Genomic DNA, 26,721 nt, shown 5'->3' on the forward strand with positions numbered 1-26,721 from the left:
ATGCAAATGAGCTCTTTCTGAGGTAACAAAAATGTCCTAGAACTGCCTAGCTGCCCATCCATAGTAGACAAGAGACATAGAAGACGTTGCCTTTGCTGGTGCTCAGAAGTTCGGGGGACAGATGAATTTGGGTATATGAAATTATATCACAGCGAATCTGGTGGGGTTAGAAGAGCCCAGTGGGTCCTCCAGTACCAGGCTGGCAGAAGATTTTGGTCTGTTGCAGAAGCAGCTCAGTGCAAGAGGATTAAGTAGATTCACATTTGAATTGCATTTCTATTAGCTGAAAATAGTGTGAGTTTGGAACAATTTATTTAACCTCTCTAGGTCAATGCTCTCAGTTGTAGACTGTCAATAATTATACCTACTTGTAAGATCCCTGTGAATAACAAATGAGAAGGAATATATGTGAAGTCCTATATTGTGAAAGATCCTGGAAGCTGTTTCTTCCTCCAGCTTTTTCAATACAGTATGGTTACACAGGGCAACATGGAGCTTTTGAATATATATAGAAAATGGCTTGTCCATAGTACCCAATCCTGTCCCAATGTCTCAGCAAGCAGAATGGAAGGAACAGATACCACCAGCAAATTGCTACAATATCAACAAAATAAATTGAAGATCTTAAGTCTGAAAATCATTTGCTTAAAGAAACTGGAGAAGGAATGCTGGCCCAGGTCACTTAACCTGAGGATATGGGTTGGGATGAAGGGGAAGCTTAGTTTCTGCCAGCTTGGTTTCTGCTCACTCTTCCTCTCTTCACTCTCCTCCAGGTTTTGAGCTCATCAAATGTGAAGACCCAGGAACCCCACAGTTTGGCTACAAGGTTCATGATGAAGGTCATTTTGCAGGAAGCTCTGTGTCTTTTAGCTGTGATCCTGGCTACAACCTCCGGGGCAGTGAAGAGCTGCTGTGTCTGAGTGGGGAACGAAGGACCTGGGACCGGCCACTGCCCACCTGTGTAGGTAGGATGCCTCTTGTTCTGCAAGAGACCCCCTAGGGTCTCCCTTGACTTAAGCTTCAGTCCTGGTCTCATTTTAAGGATATCCAGAGCCTGGGGCTATTGACTGGGACTGGATTCTTCTGTGAATGGACAGCGTGGCTCAATGTCTCCCCAAACACACACCCTTCTCCACTTGCTCTCCCTCACACTCATTACACCTGTGGCAGTGGAGTTAAGCAGTAGCTTGCCACTGTCACACATTTAGCTAGTTGTTTCACATGGTAACAAAGGCAGTGGAAAAGTGATAGGGGAATCTGTTAAAAAGAAAGAAGTTCCAGGAATTCTTATGACATCAATACTCAAAGAAATCTCCAGCTCACTCTGGTGCTCAGTTTCCCTATAGGTGAAATGGGCTTTGGTCTCCTCTTTGCAGGAGAAATGTTGGAAGAGTGAGATAAGGAATTAAAATCAAGCCCACTCTTGAAGAAGAATACAGTAATGAACCTTCTTAAGCCTACATCTGAAATGTGAACAGAGGGGCTCTGGAGGCCTGATGCATGATGCACACATCAGAGGACAGGATCCAGTGGCCCCAGCCAGAAGCACAAAATAGGCAAAACCATTCATACTGTTGGTCCTCCTCCCGGACGGTCCAGTTCCCATGGTACCACTCTGTTTCTCCAGCACCAGCCTTGACCTCCCTTCACCCCCAACACATACACACATCCCACAACACACACCAAAATGTCTGTGAGGCATTGGCTGCTCTTATAAGAAGAAAACATACGTAGGACAAACAAGTATATCCCACATGCCAGAAATGATCATTGTATATCTAGGCATATGGAAACAGAGAAAGAGAAAAAGAAGGAAGTCAATAACCCTGACCTTGCAGAGCCCCTACTCTAGCAAGAATGTATGAATCACCACAGCAAGTGATCACTATTATACAAGATGAGCATTGTCAATAGAGCTTTATGCAAGCTGGACACTGTCTCATGCCTGTAATCCTACCTACCGAGGAGACCGAGATTGGAGGATTGCAGATTGAAGCAAGCCCAGGTAGAAAAGTTCAGGAAACACTTATCTCTAATTATGCAGCTAAAAGCCAGAAGTGAAGGTGTGGTTCAAGTGGCAGAGCATCAGTCTTGAGCAAAAAGAGCCAAACAAGAGAACTAGGCCCTGAGTTCAAGCCCCAGGACAGCATGCACACATACACACTGTCAGGGGTATGAGGAGGATTTGCATAAGAATTAGTATTTCACTTAAGATTGGAAGGGTCACAAGGATTCACTCACAGGAGGGATGAAGAGAGGAGGTAGATGAGGTGGGAAAGGTCAGTGGCTACCAATTGGTTCTATTCTCCAGGATGAATATATTTTAATTAGATTATCAACATGCCACGGGACAAAGGCTCAAAGACAAGATTTTGAGCCTTTGAAAATAGACCAACGTAGTGGCCTGTGAGAAGCCTCTAAAGTCATCTTTTCCCTTTGTCCTTGAGATCGGTCCAGTCTGTGGACATGTCTCTTCCCTTTCTCCCTCCATCCCTGTTTAGTTTCCTTCATTCCTGGACCGAGCACAAGGAATTCACGGAAGAGAGCTTCCAGGCCCACCAGGGTGATAAACTCACAAACAGATAACAGTAAAATGAATAAGCTAGTAGGAAGGGCAGGCAAAATGTAAAGGCTGATGATATACTTATTTTCTTTGGATTTGCTGTAAGATTGATTTGGTTGGTAAGACTGGACTTGGAGAACCCACTCAAGCAAGGCTGAAAAGACCATTTATGCTTTGGGCCTTGATGGCCTTCCCCACTGACACCCCTCGGGTCACTGCTTCTAGGGGACTGAAGCTATGTGTTTGGAGCAATATGAGCATATTTTCACACATGTCATGATGGGGGAGACGTAAGTGTGTTCTGGAGATGAGTAAACCCTGCGACCAAATCCAGCCAAACCCAGCAAACCAGGACAAGTATCACTGCTGGTGAATCTGCTTCAGGCTGGCCTGTTCAGCCACTCCTGTCATTTGCCTGTCCTCAGACAAAGTGGTTCAGTGGAGAAAGAAACAGAATTTATGTCCCTAGGGACATGCCTCAGGAGGTACTGTCCTGTGTGAAACATACAAGGACAAGATTGGTATCCTGCTGCTGTCCCAGCTCCCCGCTCTATTCCTGGGGCCAGACAGGCTTTCTCCCAACTGTAGCTCTTTCTCTCCTCCATTCCCTACCATAAGCCCATTCATCCTGACACATTATTATTCATTATTATTGTTGTTATTGTTGTTCTTACATTTCTACCAATCATATGAGGGTTCTACTTTGTCCACATCCTCTCCTGTACTTGCTATTTTGTTATATATGCATGCTTTCCCCTTATAGCCATCCTAGTGGGGGTAGGGTGGGATCTCATTGTGATTTTGATTTGCATTTCCCTAATGACAAATGCTATTAAGCATCTTTTTACACATATATTGGCCATTCATATGTCTTCTTTGAAGAAATATCTATTCCCATCCCTTGCCTATTTTTTAATTGGATCCTTTTATTGTTGAGTAGAGAGGGTTTGGGTTATGCCCTGAATACAAGTTTCATCCAGGGACCTTCTTGTATTTTAATTTAATTTTTTCTGAACTTCAGAAAGTTGTACAAGGGAGTTACAATCTAATGTGTCCATCTAAGTGTCCAGTGCTTCCTGTTCAGAATCAGCCTTTTCATCCTTGTCTCCCTAGGCTCATTTCTCATGCCCTGCTTCATTTATCACATACATACATTGAGTATTTTTGCTGTATTTGTCCCCTTTCCTTTTTCATCCATCGGCCACACCACCATCCCTCTGCCGCTCCCCATACCTGCCCACCTTTACAATATCATTTCCGCTTCTCACATTTATTTTGCTAAACTATCTGTTAACTGTTCAAAAGATTTGCTCTTTGGCATTTTACTTCTGTATTTACTGTACTTCAGTCAACTAAATCATGTATATAAGCATATGCCCCTATCTGTGATTATATGGGAAGTTGTATTTGGGATCTAAGATCCACATATGAATAAGAACATGCATTTTTCTTTCTTTCTGGGCCTGTCTTATCTCAGTCAACATGTTTTCCAGATCTACCCACACAGTTCACAGTAGTCAGTCCACATATCCCACAATGGATGAATGGATCAAAAACTGTGACATATATACGTTACATATATATCATTACATATATATAATTACATGCGTATCACACATGATATATACATATATATCACACACACACATATATATATATATATGGTGAAACTGTATGCAACCAACAAGGACTTTCTTATAAGCTGACTTAACCATCTGAAATGCTGGCAAAGGACTAGGGGCCACTAGCACAGAGGAGCCGCCAAGTGACCACTAGGCACTGGGAGACCTAACCAAACTCACTCTTTTGGGATTTCTTTCAGCTGAGTGTGGAGGAATACTGAGAGGAGAGCTATCGGGGCAAGTGTTGTCACCCGGCTACCCAGCTCCCTACGAACACAATCTCAACTGTATCTGGACCATAGAAGCAGACGCTGGCTGCACCATTGGGTAAGTGGCCATACCAGCAAAGTTAACATTGCCAATTACCGAGGAAAACGATCATCAGCACCATCACCAGGTCCCCCTTAGCTAATGCCTGACCTCCACTTCCACTCTTTACCACCCTTGGAGGCCTTTGAATTCAACAGTAGCTTCCATGACCCCAGATGTGGGCTGGGTTCTGTGGAAAACCTGGATTGGCCCATTTCTCAAGGTAACATTCATGAGCCAGGGACATCACCACTTAGGTATGCTGAGACCCAGTAAAGCAGCCAATGGCATGAGCTTGAAGCTGTTCAGCTAAGTTTGAATCCCAACCCTTGAATTTACTGTTGGTGGGACTTTGGGAAGGCCTTTATCCCCAATGAGTCTCATCATCTCCTTCTGGACAGTGTGGGTCTTGAGAGAAAGCACTGAGTGAGATGTTGTGCATAATGAGTTCAGCACAACCCTTGGAACATTATGACAGTTCAGGAACTGTGTCATGCAGTTCCTGAGTGTCAGTAGGCTCAGTTAAAGTTCTATTCCCCCAGGCTGGTTGCTCCCTTTTCTCAAGTCAAATCCCTCATATCTAAAATGAGGACAAAACACTTGTTTGTTAAGCTGTGAAGAAAGTAAATAACAAAAGCCCAGTGGTATGTGCTGTCTCCCTCAAAGTATGGCTTCCCTTTCATACAAGGCCCTGAATCGTATGGATCCCTTACTGGAGTTCCAGAGTGCCTGGGAAGAAATGAGTACACTCCCCTTCACTTCTGGAGTGCAAGGGCCTATCTCATTGCATTTCACAATACCCAAATGATGATCATTATAAATGGACATTATTGTTATCATTTTATACATCAGAAAACTTGCTGCCTAAAGACTGGGTGTTGAGCTGTGACTTGTCTGATGACATCGGGTGTTAAGAGCTGGTGGAGGTGGCAGCATGAGTGGGGATGTGAGAGGAGGATTGAATATTGAAACTGGAGAGGAAGCAATCTGACCAGAGTGTGAGATACATGTGGATAAGGAAGAGATAAATAAATAAGACACAGCCAAAGAAAGTTCTTAAGAAGCATTGGTCCACCAGGAATTGGCAGTGCAGAGAGCTCATGGGAAGAAAGCCATTAGAGGTGATCCAGGAATAAATTGCTGAGAGTTTAGAATGAAGATGGAGTGAACCAAGAAAAGAGTGGTGTTGTGGCTAGGAGAGATGCCTGACCTTGAAAGATCTCAATGAAGAACTGGCTGAATAAGCACCGCCCAGTAGTTGTAAGACATGGACATTCCTGTGTTCATTAAGACTTATATCCAGTGCGTGTTTGCTATGTCCAAACTTTGGAGGTATACCCTGCACAAAATGAGGTCAGCCTTTCTCAGAAGGACTTTGAGTTGCTGGAGGACAAGTTAGTTAAATATCCGCTCTTGTCCTGCACACTGTTGCTGGGATGACCAACCACTATAAGCACACTAGATCCACTCACCTCTGAAGAGGACATGGTCCTCATAGAGTGAAAGCTGTACATCTTATCTGGCTCCCAAGGACACCATCATAGAGTAAAGGCTGGATGTCTTTTCTGGCTCCAGAGATGCCATAATTTTACCTACCACCCCAACATTGGTTGCCAGCATCTTTCTTCAGGGACATTCTGTTAAGGTCATGATGCCAGTGACACCATCCTCTTGGCCTAGTTATATGCCTTGGCTTCCCCTCTTCCCTGTGCCTGGAATCATCTCCCCCCTCCAAAGACTTAGGTTTAAAATTCCTCATTTCTCAAAGTCAAGTGCAAGTGTCAGCTTACCCACCAGGACTTCTTCCACTTCTTCCTAAGAGTCATCCCTCCTTCGTCCAACTCTCATTTCCTGTGGTATATAGTTCTTTAAGACCCAAGCCCTTTTCTCTTTATTTATACACCTGTCCCCCTACTCTCCTAGACCAGTGGTCTGTGCCCAATTCTCCTCTTTGCAATCTCCTTTGCAGTGAATGAAGTAGCACTGTGACTACAGATAGTGTTAGTCCCTCAGTGAAAACTGAATGAGCAATGATTTGAGCACATGGACTCTCACTTTACATTGTGCCTATGCAAAGCATAAAAGTTTGCTCACTTTCCTAAATTGGCATGCCATTCAATCATTCATTTCCTCAGATAGTAGATCTTTGATAGTTTACTTCATGCTATTAAATAAGTGAAGAAGGTCCACTCACTGAACACAAAGAGATTACTGCCTACATGTACAGAACTTAAGGAAGAAAGAGAATGAGAAGACAGATGAGAAGACCAGAGAAGTCATATTGGAAAAGGTGACCATGTTGTTCTGAGGGATGGCCTTCTGGTCAAGGAGGAGGTTTTGGGGGAAGGTGAGGGGCTTCCCAACAAAAGAGAGTAGGCGCTATGGACTGCCTCAAGGAGCTGAACCATTGCCTGTGATATGGTGGAAGTCACCAGCCATGGGACATGGAGCTGGTGGAGCAGAGGTGGCCAGAGCTGAGAGAGCCTAGGGACAGTGCGCTGCATCTGGTATCTCCTCGTTCTTTTTAATTCCTGCCAGTGTCATGGGTAATGGACTGAGTGGACCAGCATGGGTCCGTCTCTTGGGTTTTAGGGTATGTTGGGTGAGCTGACCCAGAAGTGGTAATAGAGATGGAGACGAAGGGACTGACTCAGGAGACATGGAAGTGATCACATCAACTGAACCCACTTTCTTTAGCAAATATGTAAATGGAGGTTCTCTTATCTGAAATAGATAGAAAAGTTGAAAAACGGTAGCCAAGCATGCACACCTGCCACCCAGACACGATGTTGCTAATATTGTTGGCATATGTGCCTCTCTCTTTGTACTTCCTTCATTTTTTCCTTCTTGGCTGAAACAGCAGTGAGTACATTGTTGGCATCAGTATACTTGATTGCTAATCCTTCGGCTAGCATCCTCCAAAGTGATGGGCAGAGCCCCATTAGCGTCCCTAAGAGGCACAGCAAGCAGCATTTGTCCAGGAATTGAGGCTTCTTCTGGGCACAAAGAAGGCCTGAGAAATCAGTGGGCAGGAATGAAGATGGCTTTATTAATGAAAACAGCCAGCAAGGGGCAGGGGCAGAAGAAGCTCAGATCAAAGCAAACACTACCCTCTCCAGCAGAGGGACGCAGGGAGCCATAGGCATGCTGTAAATGTATGTAAGAAGATGGGAGACAGAATGCAAAGGCAGCATCAGTCTTCTCTTGGGAGGCCCCTTGTAGCCACGGGAAGAGATCTTCTGGCTGCATTAAGAGATTAGCATGGAGAGGCCTGAGATGCTTGTCCTTCCTGGTCCCCACCCAGCCTCCCACCCCACACACATGTACACCTGTGTGCTGTGTCTGTGCAATCCTGTCTTTCATCCCTCACCTCTATTCCCTCCTTTCCCTCTTTTTGCTTTCTCTCCTGCCTTCTCTCTTTCCTCTCTTTCTCCTCTCCCCTCTTCTTATTTCTCCCTTCTCTTCTTGGCCCCTCTCTCCTCCTTCTCCCTCCCTCCTTTGTCTCCCTCTCCTTTCTCGCCTTACTTTATTGAAACAACTAGCAGCAAAGTTAAGAAATTAATAATTATATGGACATGAAAAAGGCACTCTTGTGTTGAGTCCTTAGTTAGATTTTTTTCTACTGGGACTATATTTGTAGAATTTTTCTGTACAAAACTAAATACTCATTTTTGAAAATCCTAAATGCAGCAATAAAGGAGGTAAATAAGCCATAAACCCTAAGTTCCCACTATCTGTCTCTGTGTCTTTACCCCTCCATACATAGCCATTGGTATGTATTTGTTCTATTGATATCTATTTTTAGGCATTTCTGTGGAAATATAGACCAAAAGCAAATTTAGTAAGCACCGATTGTAAAACAAGACCATCTCGGTGACTGGCTTTTGGTTTTTCCACTTAGTCATACATCATCGTCTTATTGTGTCAATGTATATAGATCTGCCTCATCCTGCCTGATAGCTGCAGAACTCTGTTAAGCACAGAGCTGTAATCGACTTAACTGCTCCTCTATTGATAAAGTGAATGTTTTTCACACTTTTACACTATGGAACATCCTTGTTCATGCATCTTCAGATAACCAATGATGTCCTTAAGATACATTCTTAGAAGGCAAATTTTGGCACATGTCCTCAAATTTCCCCCTAGCTATTATAGCAAGACACACATCCACCCACACCCATGGGAAGGCTGGCTGCCCACACAGCAGTATTGTGTGTGTGTGTGTGTGTGTGTGTGTAAAGCATATATATATGTTATATATATGCATATATATAATATATATAACATATATACATGCCTGTATGTAATGTATATATAACATGATATATGTCTATATATGTCTATATATCATGTCATATATACATTACATATATGCCTTTCCTTTCCATCTTTACCAACTTGGGCAATAGGACATTTAGAAGTCATTGCTGTTTTCACTTTGTTGTACATTTTTCTTTTGAGTACTTTGTCTTTTTCGTCTGGTTTTCACCTGAGCTCATTTCTAAATAGCTCAACATCTCAATTTTAGATTTCTTTTAAATCCAAGAAGATCTAAGATTTTCTTTGTTTCAATAATGAAGATTGGACTTTGGGCTCTGTACTTGCTGAGCAAGTGCTCTATCACTTGAACCATGACTAGTGTTACTGCGTTTAGTTTTTCAGATAAGTTCTCACAATTTTGCTGAGGGCTGGCCTTACACTGCATCCTCCTATTTCCACCTTCCAAGTATCTTGTATTACAAGCATGAACCACCATGTACAGAGCCAAGAAATTTTTTTCATAGCTTAGAATGACAAGCCTGTACCACTGCATCCAGCAGTGGGTTGAGAAGGGGTCTCAAGAAATTTTCTGCCCAAGCTGGTCTTGAACTGTGATCTTCTTGGTCTTAATCTCCCAACAAAAAAGAACTTTTTTAAAAATTACTAGGTGTTGTATATTTTTCATGACCTTTTTCATCTTGCTGTAATTTTGTTCCTGTTTAACTATTTCAAATTTCCTTTATGTTGGTCTTCTGTGTGTGTTTAAAAATATACAAAGAGGTTCTATATGCCTTCCTTCAAACAAGACATTATACATCTTACTGCTTCCTTTTATTTTTTTACTCTCCTGCTGTTGGGTGATGTATCTGGCTTTGTATTTTTTGTTTTCTTCTTGTGATTGATAATTTTCTCTCCTGTTACATTCTGCTGCTGGTCTTGGATTTTCCTTAATTCTGTCTTCAACTGTAATTATCTTGGTATGTGCCTCTTCCTTGTCTTAGAAATCTTGTTTTTGTTTTTATTTCAGAGGAAAAAGCCCTTTGTGTTTTCTGACTGATCTGATAGCCTCCCTTTGTTTTTACTAGTGTATCTCCCTGCAACTCTCTGAGGAGACTGTGTTGTTGTTTTTTCCAGTGCCACATGTTTGTCAACTACATATTGTAGTTGGGTCATTTGATGTTTCTGCCAGATTCTTTGTTTTGTGTGCTTTATTGCTCATTTACAGCAAATCAGAGCTAAGAGCTAGATTCAGATTCCAGGCTACCTATGGATTGACTACATAGTGTGGAAAGTTCTTTTGGGGCTGTTGACTCAGTTCTCATGTCTGTGCAATTGTGACTAAAGGCAGTGAATGTCATAAGGTCCCTGTGTGGATAAATGAGTTAACAGGTATAAAGATGGTTGTTTGTGTTACACAGGCAGGGCATCACCTAAGCATAGCAGTCTATAAGTGCCCCCTAAAAGTCACAGGTAGGGATTCTGTGCTGTGAGTGAGAGCAAGTATGCAAGATGAAAGGCGACATGTGGTAGCAGGCCAGCCCCTGAGACGATCCTTGGGGACATAGAAAGGAGATCACTTCCAGGACCCATGCTCTGCCCAAACTAATTACTGCAGGTATCCAGGAGGACTTTTCACTCCAACAAGTTGTGCAGGGATAGCCCCTCTCAGGAGACTCCAAGAGAGACAATGAGTGGCTGTAGGAACCTGGCCATTACCCTCTTAGGTGTGAACCAGGCTGGAGAATAGGTCCTTCCTGGTATGACTGGCAAAACCTTTCTCTGGGACCCGTGTGACCTCTGTAGCCTTTGGTAGGTGCTCTGTCCTGAGGACCAAGAATGAGAGTAGAAAGTGAAAGAACTCCATCAAATTCTAACAACTCATAGCAGGATCACAGCAGTGACACCACCCATGCCACCAAATCTCATATCAGTACCTAGTACATATCATACCTAGTACAAAGAGAGCTCATCATATAAGGTCAGGACCTCTGCTCTGTCTCCAATGCAGAGTCAAAGCTTTCCTGCTTATGACCAGTGGTCTAGCTCAAATACCTGTAACACTCAGGTTCTGCACCAATGTTACAGTACCGTATTGTAGATGAGAGCACTGAGACCTGAAACAAGTGCCTGATAACTTGGACTCTAAAACCACATGTTGCTCTTTAAGCCTGGTTCCACGGAGCACAGTAAGCCTTTGATGTCCCCTTTGCACCAGGGACCTTATGGTGATGCGTGATGCTGAGAATAGATTGCAAGCAGCATCTATCTTCAGGGGTTCACATTCTAGTGGGAATCATGTCAAAGAAGCAGGTGGCTCCAAGCCAGGCAGAAGCTGTTGGTGCCAGCCACTAAAGAGAGAGGAAGGAAGGCCTGCCTGGAACTGCCTGCAGTTTTACAACTGGGGGAAGGGAATGAAGACCTGAGCACTGGAGATACTAGGTCTGTCCACCAACGTGAAATCACCTGATGTGCTGAGTCACATGTGAGAGAGAAAAGGCTGCATGGATATAAACAGAGGGTGGTGGGGGTAGGGAGGAGTGTCTCACATAAGGCCAAGGGCTGGAATGAGAACTCTTGTTGACGTTCCTAGTGTAACCCAAGCCATTGGTACATTCTGAAGACAAGAATAGCATACAATTCCAGTAAAAAATAAAAAGGAAGAAGAAAAAAACTGGAGCATTCTCTCCCCCAGGCATTCTGCCAGGCACTGAGGGCATAAATATAAATAAGAAACAGTCATTTCCCTTGAAGGACTCAAAATTACAGAAAGAAATTGTATCATCTAGGAATGGAAATAGAAAAATTGACTAAAACTGGCTTCACAGATGGAGATTCGTTTTTCTCCTGAAATAAGAATTGAAAGGTTCCATCCTGACCTGGTAGAACTTCCCCTGCTCTACGATCCTGAGGCTCTCATCCTAAGTTACTTCAGTGGCTGCTGCATCTCCAGACATTATATCTGTGTTCTAGTCTAAAAGAAGCAGGAAGAAGAAGGTGCACAGGAGCTCTCTCCTGTGAGGGTTTGTATTTATTTGGGAAGAGCTATCATCCTTAGAGATACCTTTCTACATTGCATTAGTCAGAACTTGCCATGCCTAGCTAAGGAAAAGTGAGAAATCAATTTTGGTTTTGTTTTTGCAGTCTCTATAGGAGAGACAGATGAGAGGTTTGGAAATGAAATACAGCTCAGGCACTCTGCAGTATCTGCTTCTGTTTCTAACATAGTATGATACATGCTACAGGAGAAGAATGCACAAAACAAATGGAGAAGCATTGTGATGATGGGTCATGATGATTGTAGGTGACAGGTGGGTGTGAGAGGAAAAGTGCTGCTCTAACTGTGCTTTAAAGAACAGGAGGAGATTGCTCTGCAGGGTAGAGGGAAAGGCCTCTTGGGCTTACAAAAGAGGTGGATCTGGGTACCATTCTCTCATGCCTGTATTCCTAGCTACTCGGGAGGCTGAAATCTTAGGATCTTAAGTTGAAGCCAGCAGACAAATCTGTAAGACTCTTGTCTTTAATTAGCCTGTAGGAAGCTGAAAGTGGAACTGTAGCTTAAGTGGTAGAGCACCAGCTTGTGTAAAAAAAAAAAAAAACAGGCAAGAGTACAAGGCCCTGAGGTCAAGCCTCAGTATCAGCACAAAAAAATAAAATAGAGAGAATGGAGTGAATATGCATATGCACATCATATCTGTAAGAGCTCATAATCTAAGGTGACAGTGGTGGCAAGGCAGGGAGAAACAAAGCAGGGAAACAAGGGAGGGACTGAGAGAACCATTGAAGGATCAGAAGAGCTGAGTTTCTTGCATACAGCTTCAGTTGGGACTTTGAGCAACAGATGGCTGTTTTAGAGGTGCAAGTTGAGAAGAGAGAAGACACATTTCTCTGCAGGTGTACCCTCTCTGCAAAGCTCAGAGATACATGGACGATGGAGAACTGCTTGCTTTCGAACTCCAATTTCTCTTCCTAATCCTTGTGTAACAATAAACGGCCTATATGGCTAAATGTTCTTTTCTGTTGAATTTTCACTGTAGGGAGACTTATTCATGATTAAGGCAGAGGGAAGGCTGGAAGATCCATTCTCAGTGCTGGTCACAAAGCAGCAGGATTGCAGAAAGAAGGGGCCTGGTTTTGATGCACCAGCTCCCCTGCCTAGTGGAGTTTGTCAGCCCCAAAGGACACCAGACAAGACAAAACTCCTGGCTGTGCCATAGCCTCGAGACCCCTACTGCTGCAATTTCATGTTAGTCAGAGGGCAGCAGCTCCCCGCAGTGGTCGGTCTGCCTCTCTTTATCTAGCAAGTGAGCAGCTGGCCCCAAGGAGGTAGAAGACACCAGAAGTGAAGCTTGTGTTCATAGTTCTTGACAGAAATCCTGGCCTCAGGTTCAGTGGTTTGCAGAAGGTTTGTTTTTAAGCAGCAACTCTAACTTAAACTTTAAACAGAGGAGGTCCATGTACTTGCACTGCATGAGCTGATCTCCTGAAGGGACTACACTGCTGAGCCTGGGTAGCAGCTATGCCTCTGTCAATGTTAAGACCTCAGCAAAGCAGGAATTAGCTGAAAGGAGATGGAAAGTTGTTTTGAAGGAGAGAAGTAGATGGCCTGGTAGATGTAAATGTAGCTTTACAGGTGGCTGTGCTCTCTGGCACACCTCTCTGGATCTGGTGCTCTCTGGATCACCTCTAAACATACACACACACACACATACACACACACACACACACACACACACACACACACACACACACACGTTCTTTCAAATTATCCAAGTATGATTACCCAGACAAGCTGCACTGGACAGTTGAATTCCAGAATTTATCCATTTGACTGTCAGCTTTCCATCCTAAGAATGAATTATAAGAGCTCTTAGGAAGAGAGTTAGCAGCTCATTCAAAGAAATGCACACACCTTATTGACTGACACTAGGTCAGTACAGATCTCCCCTTGAGATGAGACAAGAATAATAAGAATAAGAATAATTGAGAAAACTTGTGGTGTGCTTCATAAAGCACAGGATTCATAAGAATAAGCATTTTATTAAGAAATATAAAAATACTTTTTCTGAAAAGGTTTATAACAAGAAAATTTGAAGGGCTATATATATAATAGTATGACTAAGTATAAGAAATAAGGATGATAAGCAGAGGGAGAGAGAATTCTAGAGACAGAAACGCTGGGATGGAGACAAGTAAAAATATGAAGAAAGTAATTCCCCAGTCACAATTAAAATCCACAATACCAGTGTTTGCCTTGTAAGAAATAAAAACATTTTTTGTCAGTCATGGGGAACAACAGAGTGGTGAGACAAAGGACAGGGGGAAACCAATGCAACAGTGATATATATACAAGAAAATATGTTGGAAATGATCCATACAACTTGGGAAGGGGGTGCTTGGGGGGAGTGAAAGTGGGAGAAAAATGAGGAAGGGGTAACAAGTTGGACAAGAAATGTACTTATTACCCTACTTATGTGACTGTAATCCCTCTATATATCACTTTGACAATAAAGATATTAAAAATAATTTTTAAAAACATTACAATAGGAGACAAACTAGGGAATGTAAGATGCATAGGTGTGGAAGTAATGAAAGAAAAGTAGCCACATAGGGAAGGCCAAGCCACAGCCCAGGCAGCGGAAGGGAAAAAGCAATGGACACTTGTTTTCTATAGTTCTGAAAACTAAGAGGTCCAAGACCCAGGTGCTGGCCTCTGGTAAAGGCCTGTTCCTCATGAAAAAGACCTTTTTGCTGTCCTCTCAGTGTGAGGGCAAGCAAGCTGTCTCAGGCTTCTTTTATAAGGGCACTAATTACATTTGTGGAGGCCCCACCCTCATGATTCAGTCACCTCCTCAACATTCCGCCTCCTAAAACCATGTTGGGATTTCAACAAATGAATTTTGAATGAGACACAAACATCTAGTCCATAACACAGGTCTTCCTCCTCGATCCCAGTGACCAAAACATTTTTCATGGATGCCCCTAATTATAGGATGATCAGGTCTGCAAGGAAGAATGGATAAGTGTTGAACTACAGCATATCTCTTCAACCAAGAACAAACATATCAGTTCTGATAAGTATGAATTATTTCTGTCTGGCCACCCTACTGTGCAAAGCTGAGGGAAAAGGGGGAGCAGAGGCAGCCTCTGGAGCAGGCCAATGTTGCAGGCATGGAGAATGGACAGCAAATAGGAGCATCCAAAACTGAGAAGAGCTACAGTCAAAGCATAGCTGAGGGATTAGCAAAGAATGAAGACCAAGTTGGTGAGTAGAGTGCAAGTCCGAGATATCAAGCAGAGAATGAGCCAATGGAGCAAGCAGATGATGAGTGGGCAACCCAGAGATACCACTGAGGCTTTGGAACTTAGGAATAGGAAGCGTCTGTTGCTACTTGTGGGTCCACTACTGATCAACCTGTGAGCAGGTTGATCAACTGTGGGGCTGCACATAAGACACCCATATTGCAAGATATAAGTTGGCTAAAGAAAAGAAAAATCTACTAAATAGATCAACAGAATATTAACCATAAAATGTTGGGACAAAGGAATAGAATAGAATCTGAACACACATAAATAGGAATCAGGGATCACAATATTGCTTTTATTTAAAAGGAAAAAAAAAAGAGAGGACAAAATTCTCAGCCAAAAAAAAAACTATTAACAAGGAGATTCTTTCATGTGATAAAATACATATGCCACACTAATGCTAACAGTCATGAATCTTATGCACCAAATAACCTAATGAGAAAACATAAAGCAAAACCGTCAGAAATCCAGGCAGAAATTGACAATCATTATAGAAACTTCAACACATCTTTCTTCGTCAAGTAAAATAAAAGGAAGAAAAAAAAGATAAAAATGGCATTTGTTTCAGATGATTTTTCTCCATTTGTAGATTTTATGCTGTGTTTATCAAGCTTAGTGGGAGGCGGTTTATGTGTGGTTTCATTTACAATAATCCTCTCAGCCACACTGAGCTGTGTGATGGGTTTCTTTTAACAAAGGAGTAAACTGAGGCTCTGAAGGGTATCTGGCTATATCTTTTATGGGAAACATTCCTTTCAAGGTCAAAGTTATATCTTTTTCCTTACAGAATTCTTGACACATATAGGGCATTGAGAGAAGGTAACTGGTCCAAGGACACCCCAGGACATTAGAGAGAAGCCCAGGGCAACAATCCAAGTCCACAACATCAGACACTTAGAAGCTCTAGAATGTTTGACCTTCTCAGCCATGCAAAGGCCAGTTTGGTTGTATTGTGTTGTTTTATTCCTGATGGTGCTGAAATTTTAACTCAGAGCCTAAGACTCTACCTCTTGAGCCTTGCTCCCACCCCTTTTTGGCTTTAGTTGTTTTTCAGATAGGATCTTGAGTTTTTGCCTGAGGCCAGCCTCTGATCCTTCTACCTTTACCTCCCACATGGCTGGGATAGTAGGCATAGGCCCTACTACACCCAACTTGTTGACTGTGATGGGGTCTCTATAATCTTTTACCCAAGCTGTCCTTGAACTTCAATTCTCCCTATATCTCTCTCCCACCCAAGTACCTGGGATTACAGGCATGAGCCTGCCTCTCAAGGCCAGTTTTGTTCTACTTTCAAAAATAACCAAAGAGGAAAAAAAAATGTTTGGTCTTTTTATCTGTCTTTTGAATTCCAGCTGGCCCTAGGAGAAAAGACCCTCATATGTAACTCTAGCTACCAATGTTAGCTTTGGGCCTTGGGATGACTTCTCACTTGCTCTTTGAATTGCATGATACTTTAATTATTATTGTCTACCATTATGTTCATGGTTTAATTGTTGGTTTGCACTCGGGTGGCTCAGAGGGGGGCATTTTATAGAACAAGTAGTATTTTCCTATTGTCATTTCCAATGTCACTGAGGATAATTTAAGCTGCATTCTCATTTGAGGACAGGAGTGATTTCTGACCCCCTTCCTCCAGCAGCAGCTGTTCCGCTCACATGCCACCCTCCCCGATGGAATGGCCCACTGTCAGCACGAGGGTAAATGCAAGGTCCCCGGGGTTCACGCCATGGTGACAGTTGCTTGGAAGTGCCTTGGGCCCCAGTCAAAAGACAAGTGAAATCAACATGTCAAGATGCCGTCTTTATTTTCTCCCCTTTTCTCACTTGGCATGTCTTTCCAATGTGAATTAGATACAGATAGACCATCTAGGAGTTGGGCTGTGTCTAAAACATGCCTGGTGTATTCAAGTTTCCTTCAGACTGCAAGCCCTTGGGGCAAGTTTTACCTGTGGACCATACCTGAATGGGGCAAGTGTCTGCAGTGGAATCCAGGGCCTCCCTAGCTGCTTAGCCTTCAGCTCCAATCAGGATCTCTTCCTTGTATTGCATCCACATGTCAGAGACCTTACCTACCATCCTCCCCAGCAGGCCATGGTAGAGTGTTAGTGGTAGGCTACAGGGAAAAGAGGAAAGGGAGTAAGGACTGGCTGAGTGCATCTTCAGTGGGGTCCTGCTATAAGGAGGCTGCATGTTAAGTGTGGCTCGAAACACAGTGAGGAAAGAGGGTGTGGCAATGTCAGACTTGCACAAGCACAGCCCTACTGCATCCCTTCCCTGACAGAGATGCAGGCTTCAGCCAGCTGTGAATAAAGATCCAGTCCCAACAGCTTAAGCCAAGCCTAGAGTGACCTCCAGGAAGGAAAACAGGACCAGGGACCCAGTTGGGACAATTCCCTGAGCTGGAATATCCTTTAGGGTCAGACTACTAGTTATGGGCTGCCTGGGTTGCAGCCAAGCAGATCAAACACCAGACTTAGGTCAAGACACTCCTTGGGTAGGAAGGTACCCCTCCTTCACTGCCTTCAGCCTTGCCCAGTACCACCAGGATCCTTAATTCTCCACAGCCTGTATGGTACTCCATTACCTGTCACTCTCCTGCCCGCGTGTGTGCTGTACCCTTTCCTGCCCTCCTTCCTCCTCCTGGATCCCTTGTGTCTCCTCCCTGTTCTTCTTCCCTGCCACTGTTTCCAGAGCCCCATCCTCTGTGTATGTGTGTCACTCTGCCACCTGCTGGTGAGCTTGTCCAAGGCCATGGCTTCAGGTCACTCCCAGGGCACCTGGTATGTTGCCCTCCTGATTGTGTCCCTCTCTGGCCTTCCCATGCCATTGTACACCTCACGTCTTTGCCACATACCTTCTCCTCCCACTTCCCACCTACACTCCCATCTGGATGCATCCTGTGCTTTGCTGACTCAGCCTTGCTCATCCCTCAGCCCAAATTGGAGTCCCTCGTGCATACCATTACCACAGTCCTAACCCACGATATTTAGGGACAGAAACAGGCCATGCTCCTGGGTGTATGAGCTGCCTGCGCTGAACCTGTGAACATCAGGATCTGCTGAGTGAGTCCAGAGGCCCTACAGGGTTTCATCCACAGGACGAGATGCTAACTACCAAATGCCCAGTTTCTCTTGGCTATGGCCTGGAGTCTGTGGGCTGGGTTTTATCTCTCTGGTAATGATAGGGTCCCCAAAAAGGCCACTGGAACATCCAAGGGGCTGGATGTAGGTTGGAAAGAGAGACATCAATCAGAACCTGCAGAGAAACAGGGAGCCTTCCTAAGTATAGAGGATTTATTCCCATTGCCTCTTGCAAATTGGTATGTACTTAGCAATGACTGTGAGTGAATTGGGCTGAACTGTAGGATCCCTGAAAACTGTGCACCATTCATTTATTCAACAATTCAACCAGAAAACCTGCACCAAGGGGTGAGGGTGGACCAGGCCAAGTACTGAGTACTAGAGATGTAGAGATGAGTGAGACACAGGCAGGACAGCCAAGGAACTCAGCAGGACAATGACCCAGGGGATGCTAGAGGCAGTGGAGCTCATAGACAAAGCAGTCCACTGGCCAGGGTTATGGGAGGTGCGGAGGAGCTTGCATCAACACTCCCCGGGGGAATGCCCACATTAGTTGGGTGGTATTAGTTTACTATGGCTGCTGTAACACACTGAATGACTGAAAGCAACCAAAATCAGGATGCTTATCATTGTAGAGGCTAGAAGTCCAAAATCAGGACCTTCTCTGAAACCCAAGAATCTGTTTCATGCCCCACCTGGCTTCTGCTGATTACTGACAATCCTTGGCATTCCTTGGTTTGTAGATTCCAAGCTACTCCAAGCTCCGCCTCTGCCCTCCCCTGATTTCCTCTAGTTCTCTGTGTCCATATCTCCCTCTTCTCTTATAAACGTATAGGTTTAGACAGCTGGATCCTTGTCCTGGGTCCTTCATTATCATACACATGATCACATTGGCACAGATCCTATTTCTAAATAAAGTCACATTCTCACATCCACTGATAGCAGGCCTTAAGACTTGAATATGTCTCTTTGGATGGTCACAGCTCAGCAACACCACTACAGGTATGTAGAGGCATTTGGAGCGGGGGAGGAAGGGGTGGAGGGTGGAATTTCTAAGCAGACAGGAGAACCCAAAGCAAAAAAAAAAAGGAAATGCATGAAGGGTGAGGGGAACAGAAGAAAGCATGAGAGACCCTCACGAGGGACCTGGTGTGTACCCTAGGGATTCTTACTTTATTTGTAAGGAAGGAAGAGGAACTGAGTCAGATGTGAGACTCAACCCTGGAGGAGCTGGAAGGGACAGAGCAAGCCTGGTCCCAAGAAGGCTGATTTCCCTTTTTATGCATCCATGTAATATTTCTTCTCTCTTACCTTCTGCCTGTTTCTCAATTTCTTTATGCTTTTCTTTTCTTCCTTCAACTGCTTTAAAGACACCTCCTCCCAGAAGCCCCCTGTCCCTCTCTGAATTAGGAGATGATATAAAGGATTAGTCCCAGGTAGACATAGTTCAGTCACCAGCTCCTTATTGTCTGTCCCCCATCCTGTTGCCTGCGTCAGCCCTTTGAAACTTCTGCCTTTGCAAAATGGCAAAAAATAGACTCTAAATTGTAGGGTTTTCATGAGGACATAAAGCAACATACGTAAGTCCATTACCTGTAGGAGACTGTCTGCAAATGTTTAGCTTTGTCTCTCCCCTGGTTATTTCCATAGCACTGTATTTATCCACCTTTTTAGCACCCACTGCACAGATTACCATGTTTTGTGTGTCTTCTTCAATAAGCAGCAGCAACCTCTGGGGCAGAGACAGAGCTATGCACTTTCCAGCTATGCTCTCAGCATAAAGCCTGATATACAAATGCACCCCATTGCCCTTCTGGCGAGATGGCCTATCTTGTGTCTATAGCCCAGACATAAGCACCCACACATGTCAGGAACCAGACATCAGAAGGAAGGGCTGGCTCCCCACCTCTTCACTACCTCCCCACCTGGCCACAGTGAAGGCAGGGTCCTCAACTCTCAGGGTTCTTGGTCTTCCAAAACCCAAAAGAAGACCCAGTATCTACCTGCAGGTGAGCTGCTCCAGCAAACGCCAATGTTTGTTTAGGCTTGGAATTATCTCTATTGATTGGAACCTCTAATTAGCATTTAGAGACTTCAATTGCTATAAGATGAGAAAAATATTCAGTACTCAGACTCTTGGCAAAGCTGGTTTGGCAAAAGCCCGTCCTTCTGGCTATTGTCCTGGTGTATATAATGAAAGGGGTCACTGTGGTTCCCCAGCTAATCCTTCTGCATCCATCCTTATAACAAGAATAGCCCTACAATACAAATCAGGTCCTGTGAGGCCTCACCAAATAGACCTCCAGCAACTTTCAGTGATCTATAGAATAAAATCTGAATTTCTCTCCTGACCCACTGAGTCCTGGCAAGCCTGGCTTCTGCAGGCCAACTCTTGACCCATTTGCAGCCTCCAGGGCCATTTTCCATGGCCCAGATACCCTGGACTGCTCTCCTTTTAGGACCTTTGCATGTGCTGCCCTTTAGATGGGTGGCCCTGACTTCCACCTCTGACCCTGCCTGCTCTGCCATGGCAGCTCCCCAGGAGCCTCTCATCTTTCTTAAAGGTCACCTCATGGAGAGGCCTTTCCCAGCCACCATTCCGAAAGTGGCATTACTCCATCTGAGCACTCCGAGGCCTCCCAGCCTGTTTGCCACAGCTCTTTACTCCTCTTCATGGTCTCTGTATGCAGGGCCGATCACCCATCTGGAGAAACTCCTGGAAAATGGCACTCTGCCTGTATTCTCCATTCTGTCTCAACACCCAACATGTAGAAAGTGTTTAAGTAAGTGTTAAAGAGGTTCAAAACTGGAGCTCCTGTCCTTTTAGTTGTGCTTATACCTTATTGGTGCATGCAGAATATCCCATTCTTCCTTTCCCTTCTTCCTTCCTCCTCCTGTTGCTCTTGCTCCTCCTTTCCACTCCTATTCCTCCCCCCTACCCCCTACCCCCTCCTCTCAGTCTCATCAATGAGAAGCCTTGAGTCTGCGATTATCAGCTTTGCTACACTGAATACAATAAACTGGATCTTGCATCTTTGTAGGAGATATATGTAAACTATGGATTAGGAAGGAGCCCCCTTTACCAGCCATGCCTGGCTTTCTCAGCCATACCTGCCACCTCTTCCTCCTCCTCCCCCCTCTTCCTCCCTCCTCTTTCTCTTCCTCTACCTCCTCCCTCTTTTCCTTTTCCTTCTCTTCCACCTTCTCCTGAAGGGAGAAGTGTAAAGTGAGAAGTCTAACGTATGGCTTATAATGGATTATAATGATATAATGTATTATAGTGATAAAGTGGTGATTCTGACTCTCTCTCTAGCCAGCCTTCAATCTTGGGCAAGTTACTCAAGCTGTCTGAGTCTTAGTATTTTCAGTTTAAAAGATGGGGTTAGAATGTAATCTAGTACCACAGTCTGGAGGGTCCACAAACAACTAAACATAAATCTTCCCTATGACCCAGCCATACTACTCCTGGGCATCTACCTAAAACATCACAAGCCAAGATACCATAAAGACATTTGCACATCCATGTTCATTGCTGCACTATTCACAATAGCCAAGTTATGGAAACAGCCCAGGATGAGTGGATCTAAAAAAATGTGGTACTTATATACAGTAGTATTTTACACAGCCATTAAAAAGAATAATATTATGTCATTTACAGGGAAATGGATGGACCTAGAATAAATCATGTTAAGTGAGGTAAAGCAGGTGCAGAGAGATGAATAGTGCATATTTTTTCTCATATGCAGAAGCTAAATCTAAAATACACAGGACATAATAAATTATTCAGAGCTCTATGCATTTACACATAGTGAGACCCAAGGAAGATACTCTTAGGAGACGTACAGAAAGGCACAATCCTATGTGCATCTGATCATACAAAATAGTATTTACCAAAATGAACTCCAAGAAATGGAAACAAGAGGTTTTTTTCTTTTTGCTGTTTGTTTCCTTTATGTTCTATTTGTTTGTTTATATGTCTTTGGGAGTATAAAGGAAGGTATAGAAATGGAGGGATAAAAGGTAAACAAATGCAGCAATGGTACTTACAGGACACTATGTTGAAAATGAACTGTACAACTTGTGGGTAGGGATGGGAGGGAAAATCTAAGAGAGTGCGAGGGAAGGGGTGACATTGTTTACCTGACTTACGTAACTGTAACCTCTCTGTACATCACTTTGATCATAACAATAAAATAAAAATAAAATAAAAATAAATAAATGAATTTGAAAGATAAAAAGTACTTAGAACAAAGGGATAGGGTTGATGCTGCATGTAAAGATTCTGTCTGGTCATGGAAAATGGCATACTAGACAGTGGTTGTTGATAGGTTTTTGTTGTTGTTGCTGTTTGAGGGAGCCTAGTTTCTTGAGACAGTTCTTTCTAGGGTAGTACAGGCTGGCCTTTAACTCTTGATCCTATCTCTGGGATTAGAGGTAGGTTCCGTCTTGCCTGGCTTCACAGTGGTTGTTCTAGAAACATATTTTCTTTCATTTTAACTCAGTCTCCATACTCTTGCTTTTCTTGACTTCCTCCCTGGCTGGTTCTGCTAGAAGTTCAATATTCACTCATCACTCATTCATCAATCTCTCATCCACTCAGTTGTTTACCCTCAGGATCTTCAGACCTTCTCGGGAGCCAGTCTTAGCTTGCAGACTACAGAGCCCAGATTTCTCTAGCTCCTTCCGAAGCTCTCATTCTCTTCCTGCCTTATCCCCCCCTGACATCCATGCTCAAGAATGGAACCACCTCCTTCCCGGCCGCTTTAACCTCCTCTCTGCTTCCTACTCTTGTCTCATTCTATTAATTCAAAGGAAAGAAAACACATTGTCTTTTAGACCAAACAACCATCAAGTCTCATTTCCCCTTCTTTTCTATGACCAGTGAAGCCACGCTAGTCTCTTTTCCAGAGCAGGTCCAGCTACACAGCACCCTTGGCTGTTATAATGGCTGACTGCAGATTTCACAGTGCACTGAGTGGCAAGAAAAAATACAGAAGGAAGGGGGCAGCTGGGCAAAGTAGAGTTCACGTGTCCCTCTGCCCCTGGGAAACTGCATCTTCCCACCACCACCTTTTCACTCAAGGGTGAGGCCACAGCCTCATACCAATTCTCTTTAGATTGAGGTACCTCCTGTATCTGTAAAATGTCTACCTAGGAAGTTTAAGAGGCTCACATACATACATAAAAATTAAATTCCAGGGCTGGGATGTAGCTCAGTGGCAAAGCGCTTGCCTAGCAAGTGCAACATCCTGGGTTCGATCCCCAGTACCAAAAAAAGAAAAGACAAAAAAAATACAGTTAAAAAAACAAAAAAAATTAAATTCCACTTCATGACAAAACCAAAATTCACAGATTTACAGACTATCAAATTGTGCAACTGGCATAATTTCAATTTTCCTTATGGTTGTGTAATATTCCATGGTATATATGTACCATATTTTCCTTACCCATTCGTCAATTGGGATACTCAACTGATTCCACAGTTTGTCTAAAATCAGCCTCTGTTTTGGGTTGGTACCAGCAGGAGGGAGGTAGGAAAATAGAGATAAATGAGACGGAATGTGATTGATGTACTTTGTATGTGTATATGAAAAACAGAACAGTGAAACATGTTAAAACAGTTCTAAGAAAGTGGAGGGAGGAAGAGTGATAGAGGGGTGAGATTGATGGGGTGTATTGTATGCCTTTGTGTCAGAATGGAAATTCTCTGTACAACCGATATATACTAGTAAGAATCTTAATAATAAAAAATGAAGTGGGAAAAAGATAATCATAAAAAGGGGGAAGCCATAAGACATTACCAAAATATGCAAATTGGAATCTGCCATGTTCCCGATGGGAGAAATGAATAACAAAGATGATCAGTTCTTCCTTTTGTTAGTTAATAAATACGTGCAATTCCAATCAAAATATCAAGGAGATTGTTTTATAAACTTAGGAACCATTAAGTTTGTCTGATAGAGTGAATTTGAGAAATTAGCTAGGCAATTCTGGGGAAGGGATAGAGGAAGAGCATGCCCTATACACCCACCATCAGCTGAAGAGTCATGTTCCTGGCTTATAAGAAACACCAGTATGGGCAAAGGAGGGTGTGCTGGGAAGGCAGAGCATATAGAAATAGACCCAGGACCATGAGGATGCTTTAAACTCGAAACCTGGATTCTTTGGGTATGAGCTTGTCTTCATGCCTTGGGTGTTCATGAGCCCCATCTGAACTCTCCAGCCATCCTAAGCCTGGAGCTACCAAGGTAACAAGGCCTGGTCCCACACTCAAAAATGATGCTAGCCATGTGCCCGTGGCTCACACCTGTAATCCTAGCTACTCAGGAGACTGAGATCTGAGGATCATGGATTGAAGCCAGCCTGGGCAAGAAAATCCATGAGACTCTTATCTCCAATAAATCACAGAAAAATCCAGACGTAGCTCTGTGGCTCAAGTGTTAGAGTGCTGTCCTTGAGCAAAAAGAAGCTCATGGACAGTGCTCAGGCCCAGAGTTCAAGCCCAGGACCAGGGGGAAAAAAAGATGAATAGGTAATATACTGGCTAGGAGAAAACATCAACACATAAATAAAAAGAAAACCTTCAAATTCTGGAGGAAATATTAAGTTTTAGCATTTCCTCATTCTCAGGTAGAAGGAGAAGACTTGCTCAGGCATAATCTGTCCATTTATATCCTTAAAGGAAAAGATATATGTATTTGAATACATGAAATGAATAACTTCTATACCAAAATAGATACCATAAACAAAACTTAAAAGAAAAAACAAATCAGATACCAGGAGAAAATACAAGCATTGAAATATATATCATGTCAAAGAGGAATCAATGTAGGCAAACATAACAAATAAAATTTGTAATGTGTAGATAGAATTTTAAAAGACCAATAACTCAATTAGGACGGATAAAGGATTTGCAGAGATAAAAATGTCTAATGAATATGTGTGAAGATTTCCAACATTATGTAAAATTCTAAGTTATCTAAATCCAAACTCCCAGTGAGATTCCACTTTAGTGTAGCAGATGGGAGAGGATTTTAATATAGAATATATTTGCAACCATATATGTGGCACTGGAGAGGGGGAACTTAGAAAAAATAAAATCCATACTGTTTGGTGGGGATATAAAGCGATACAATCATCATTTAAGAGAAGAGGTTGGCAGTATTTATCAGAAAAAAATCATTTAGATACTTTTCCCCTCCCCTAAAACATCTATTTCATCCAGACACTGGTAGCTTAATGCCTGTAATTCTAGCTACTAAAGAGGCTGAGATCTAAGGATTGTGGTTTGAAGCCATCTGAGCAGAGAAATCTACAAAATAACTAGAAAAAAATCAGAGCTGGAGGCATGGCTCAAGCAGCTAAGCAAACAATCCAAGTAAGAGTATGAGACCTTAATTTCAATCCCAGTATAGGTGTATGCATGTGCACGTGCACACACACACACACACACACACACACACACAATATTTCTACTGGTCAAGTTCAACAACAGAACTGTGCAGAGCTAGGCTGCTGATACAGATGGAGTAATCCTTACAATATTTTTCCTTGAAATCTTTTTGTTTTTCCTTTTTAACTTTTCTTTCTGTCTGTGTGTGTGTGTGTGTGTGTGTGTGTGTGTGTGTGTGCACGCGCGCACACGCACACACACACATGCACATGCATTCTGGTACTAGGATTTGAACTCAGGGTCTTGGTACTATTCCTTAGCTATTTTTTACAAGGCTAATGCTCTACCACTAGAGCCACAGCTCTACATTTGACTTTTTGTGTGTGTGGTGGTTAATTAGAGATAAAAAATCTCATGGACTTTCCTGACTAGGCTGGCTTCAAACTATGATCCTCAGATCTCAGCCTCCTGAGTAGCTAAGATTACAGACATGAGCCACTGGCAACCAGCCATCCCTTCCAATTTAATGGGAAATAGAATGTCCATTTCTGTAGGAAAAATCAAGGAGATGTAATACTCTTTGATAGAGTATTAAGCAAAGAAAGAAAGCTACCTAAACTACAACCTCATGTTGCAAGGACAATACATACATGTGCATATTGAGAAAAGTCTGGAAGGATACACATCAAACCTACTATTAAGTGAAACATTCTGGAGACTAGGTAGATGATTGTATGCAAAAGAAAGATTTTCAGATTTTCAGCACATGTACTGTTGTTTGTCTTGCATGCATCTCTGTTTTATAATATAAAAAGAAATGGTTTGCAAACCAAGCATAATAAATGAATTGAATCCTGGAACAGAGAAAAGCCATCGATGAAAAACTGTTAAATGCACAGCAACTCTAGAGTTCAAGTTCATGTCAGGCTCCAGGGTTGCTTTCTCAATTGTTGAAAAAGTGCTATGTCAGCCATAGGAGAATGGCATGAAGTATCTATAGGAGTTCTCTCTCTTTGCCAATTTGCTGTTCACTCAAAATTAATTCCATTTTTTTAATGATCAGTAAAGCCAAAGCTAGTGGCTCATGCCTGTGTAATAATAGTTACTGAGGAGGCTGAGACATGAGAATTATGGTTCAAGGTCAGCCCAGGCAGGACAGTCTGTGAGACTCATATATCAAATTAACCACCAA

The 26,721-nt window shown here is 43.1% G+C and overlaps 1 protein-coding gene across 1 annotated transcript in view; it reads left to right on the forward strand.

Annotated features, from left to right (window-relative positions):
* The window catches only part of Csmd2 (CUB and Sushi multiple domains 2), a 522,404-nt gene that overhangs the window by 378,970 nt on the left and 116,713 nt on the right, over window positions 1–26,721 (forward strand). Inside the window, exons 24-25 of the mRNA XM_013020489.1 lie at window positions 774–965; window positions 4,386–4,512. Of these exons, the coding sequence (XP_012875943.1) occupies window positions 774–965; window positions 4,386–4,512 (319 nt within the window). The remainder of the gene's footprint in view (window positions 1–773; window positions 966–4,385; window positions 4,513–26,721) is intronic.

Source organism: Dipodomys ordii, unplaced genomic scaffold, assembly GCF_000151885.1.
Source record: "Dipodomys ordii isolate 6190 unplaced genomic scaffold, Dord_2.0 Scaffold51, whole genome shotgun sequence".
Lineage (NCBI taxonomy): Eukaryota > Metazoa > Chordata > Mammalia > Rodentia > Heteromyidae > Dipodomys > Dipodomys ordii.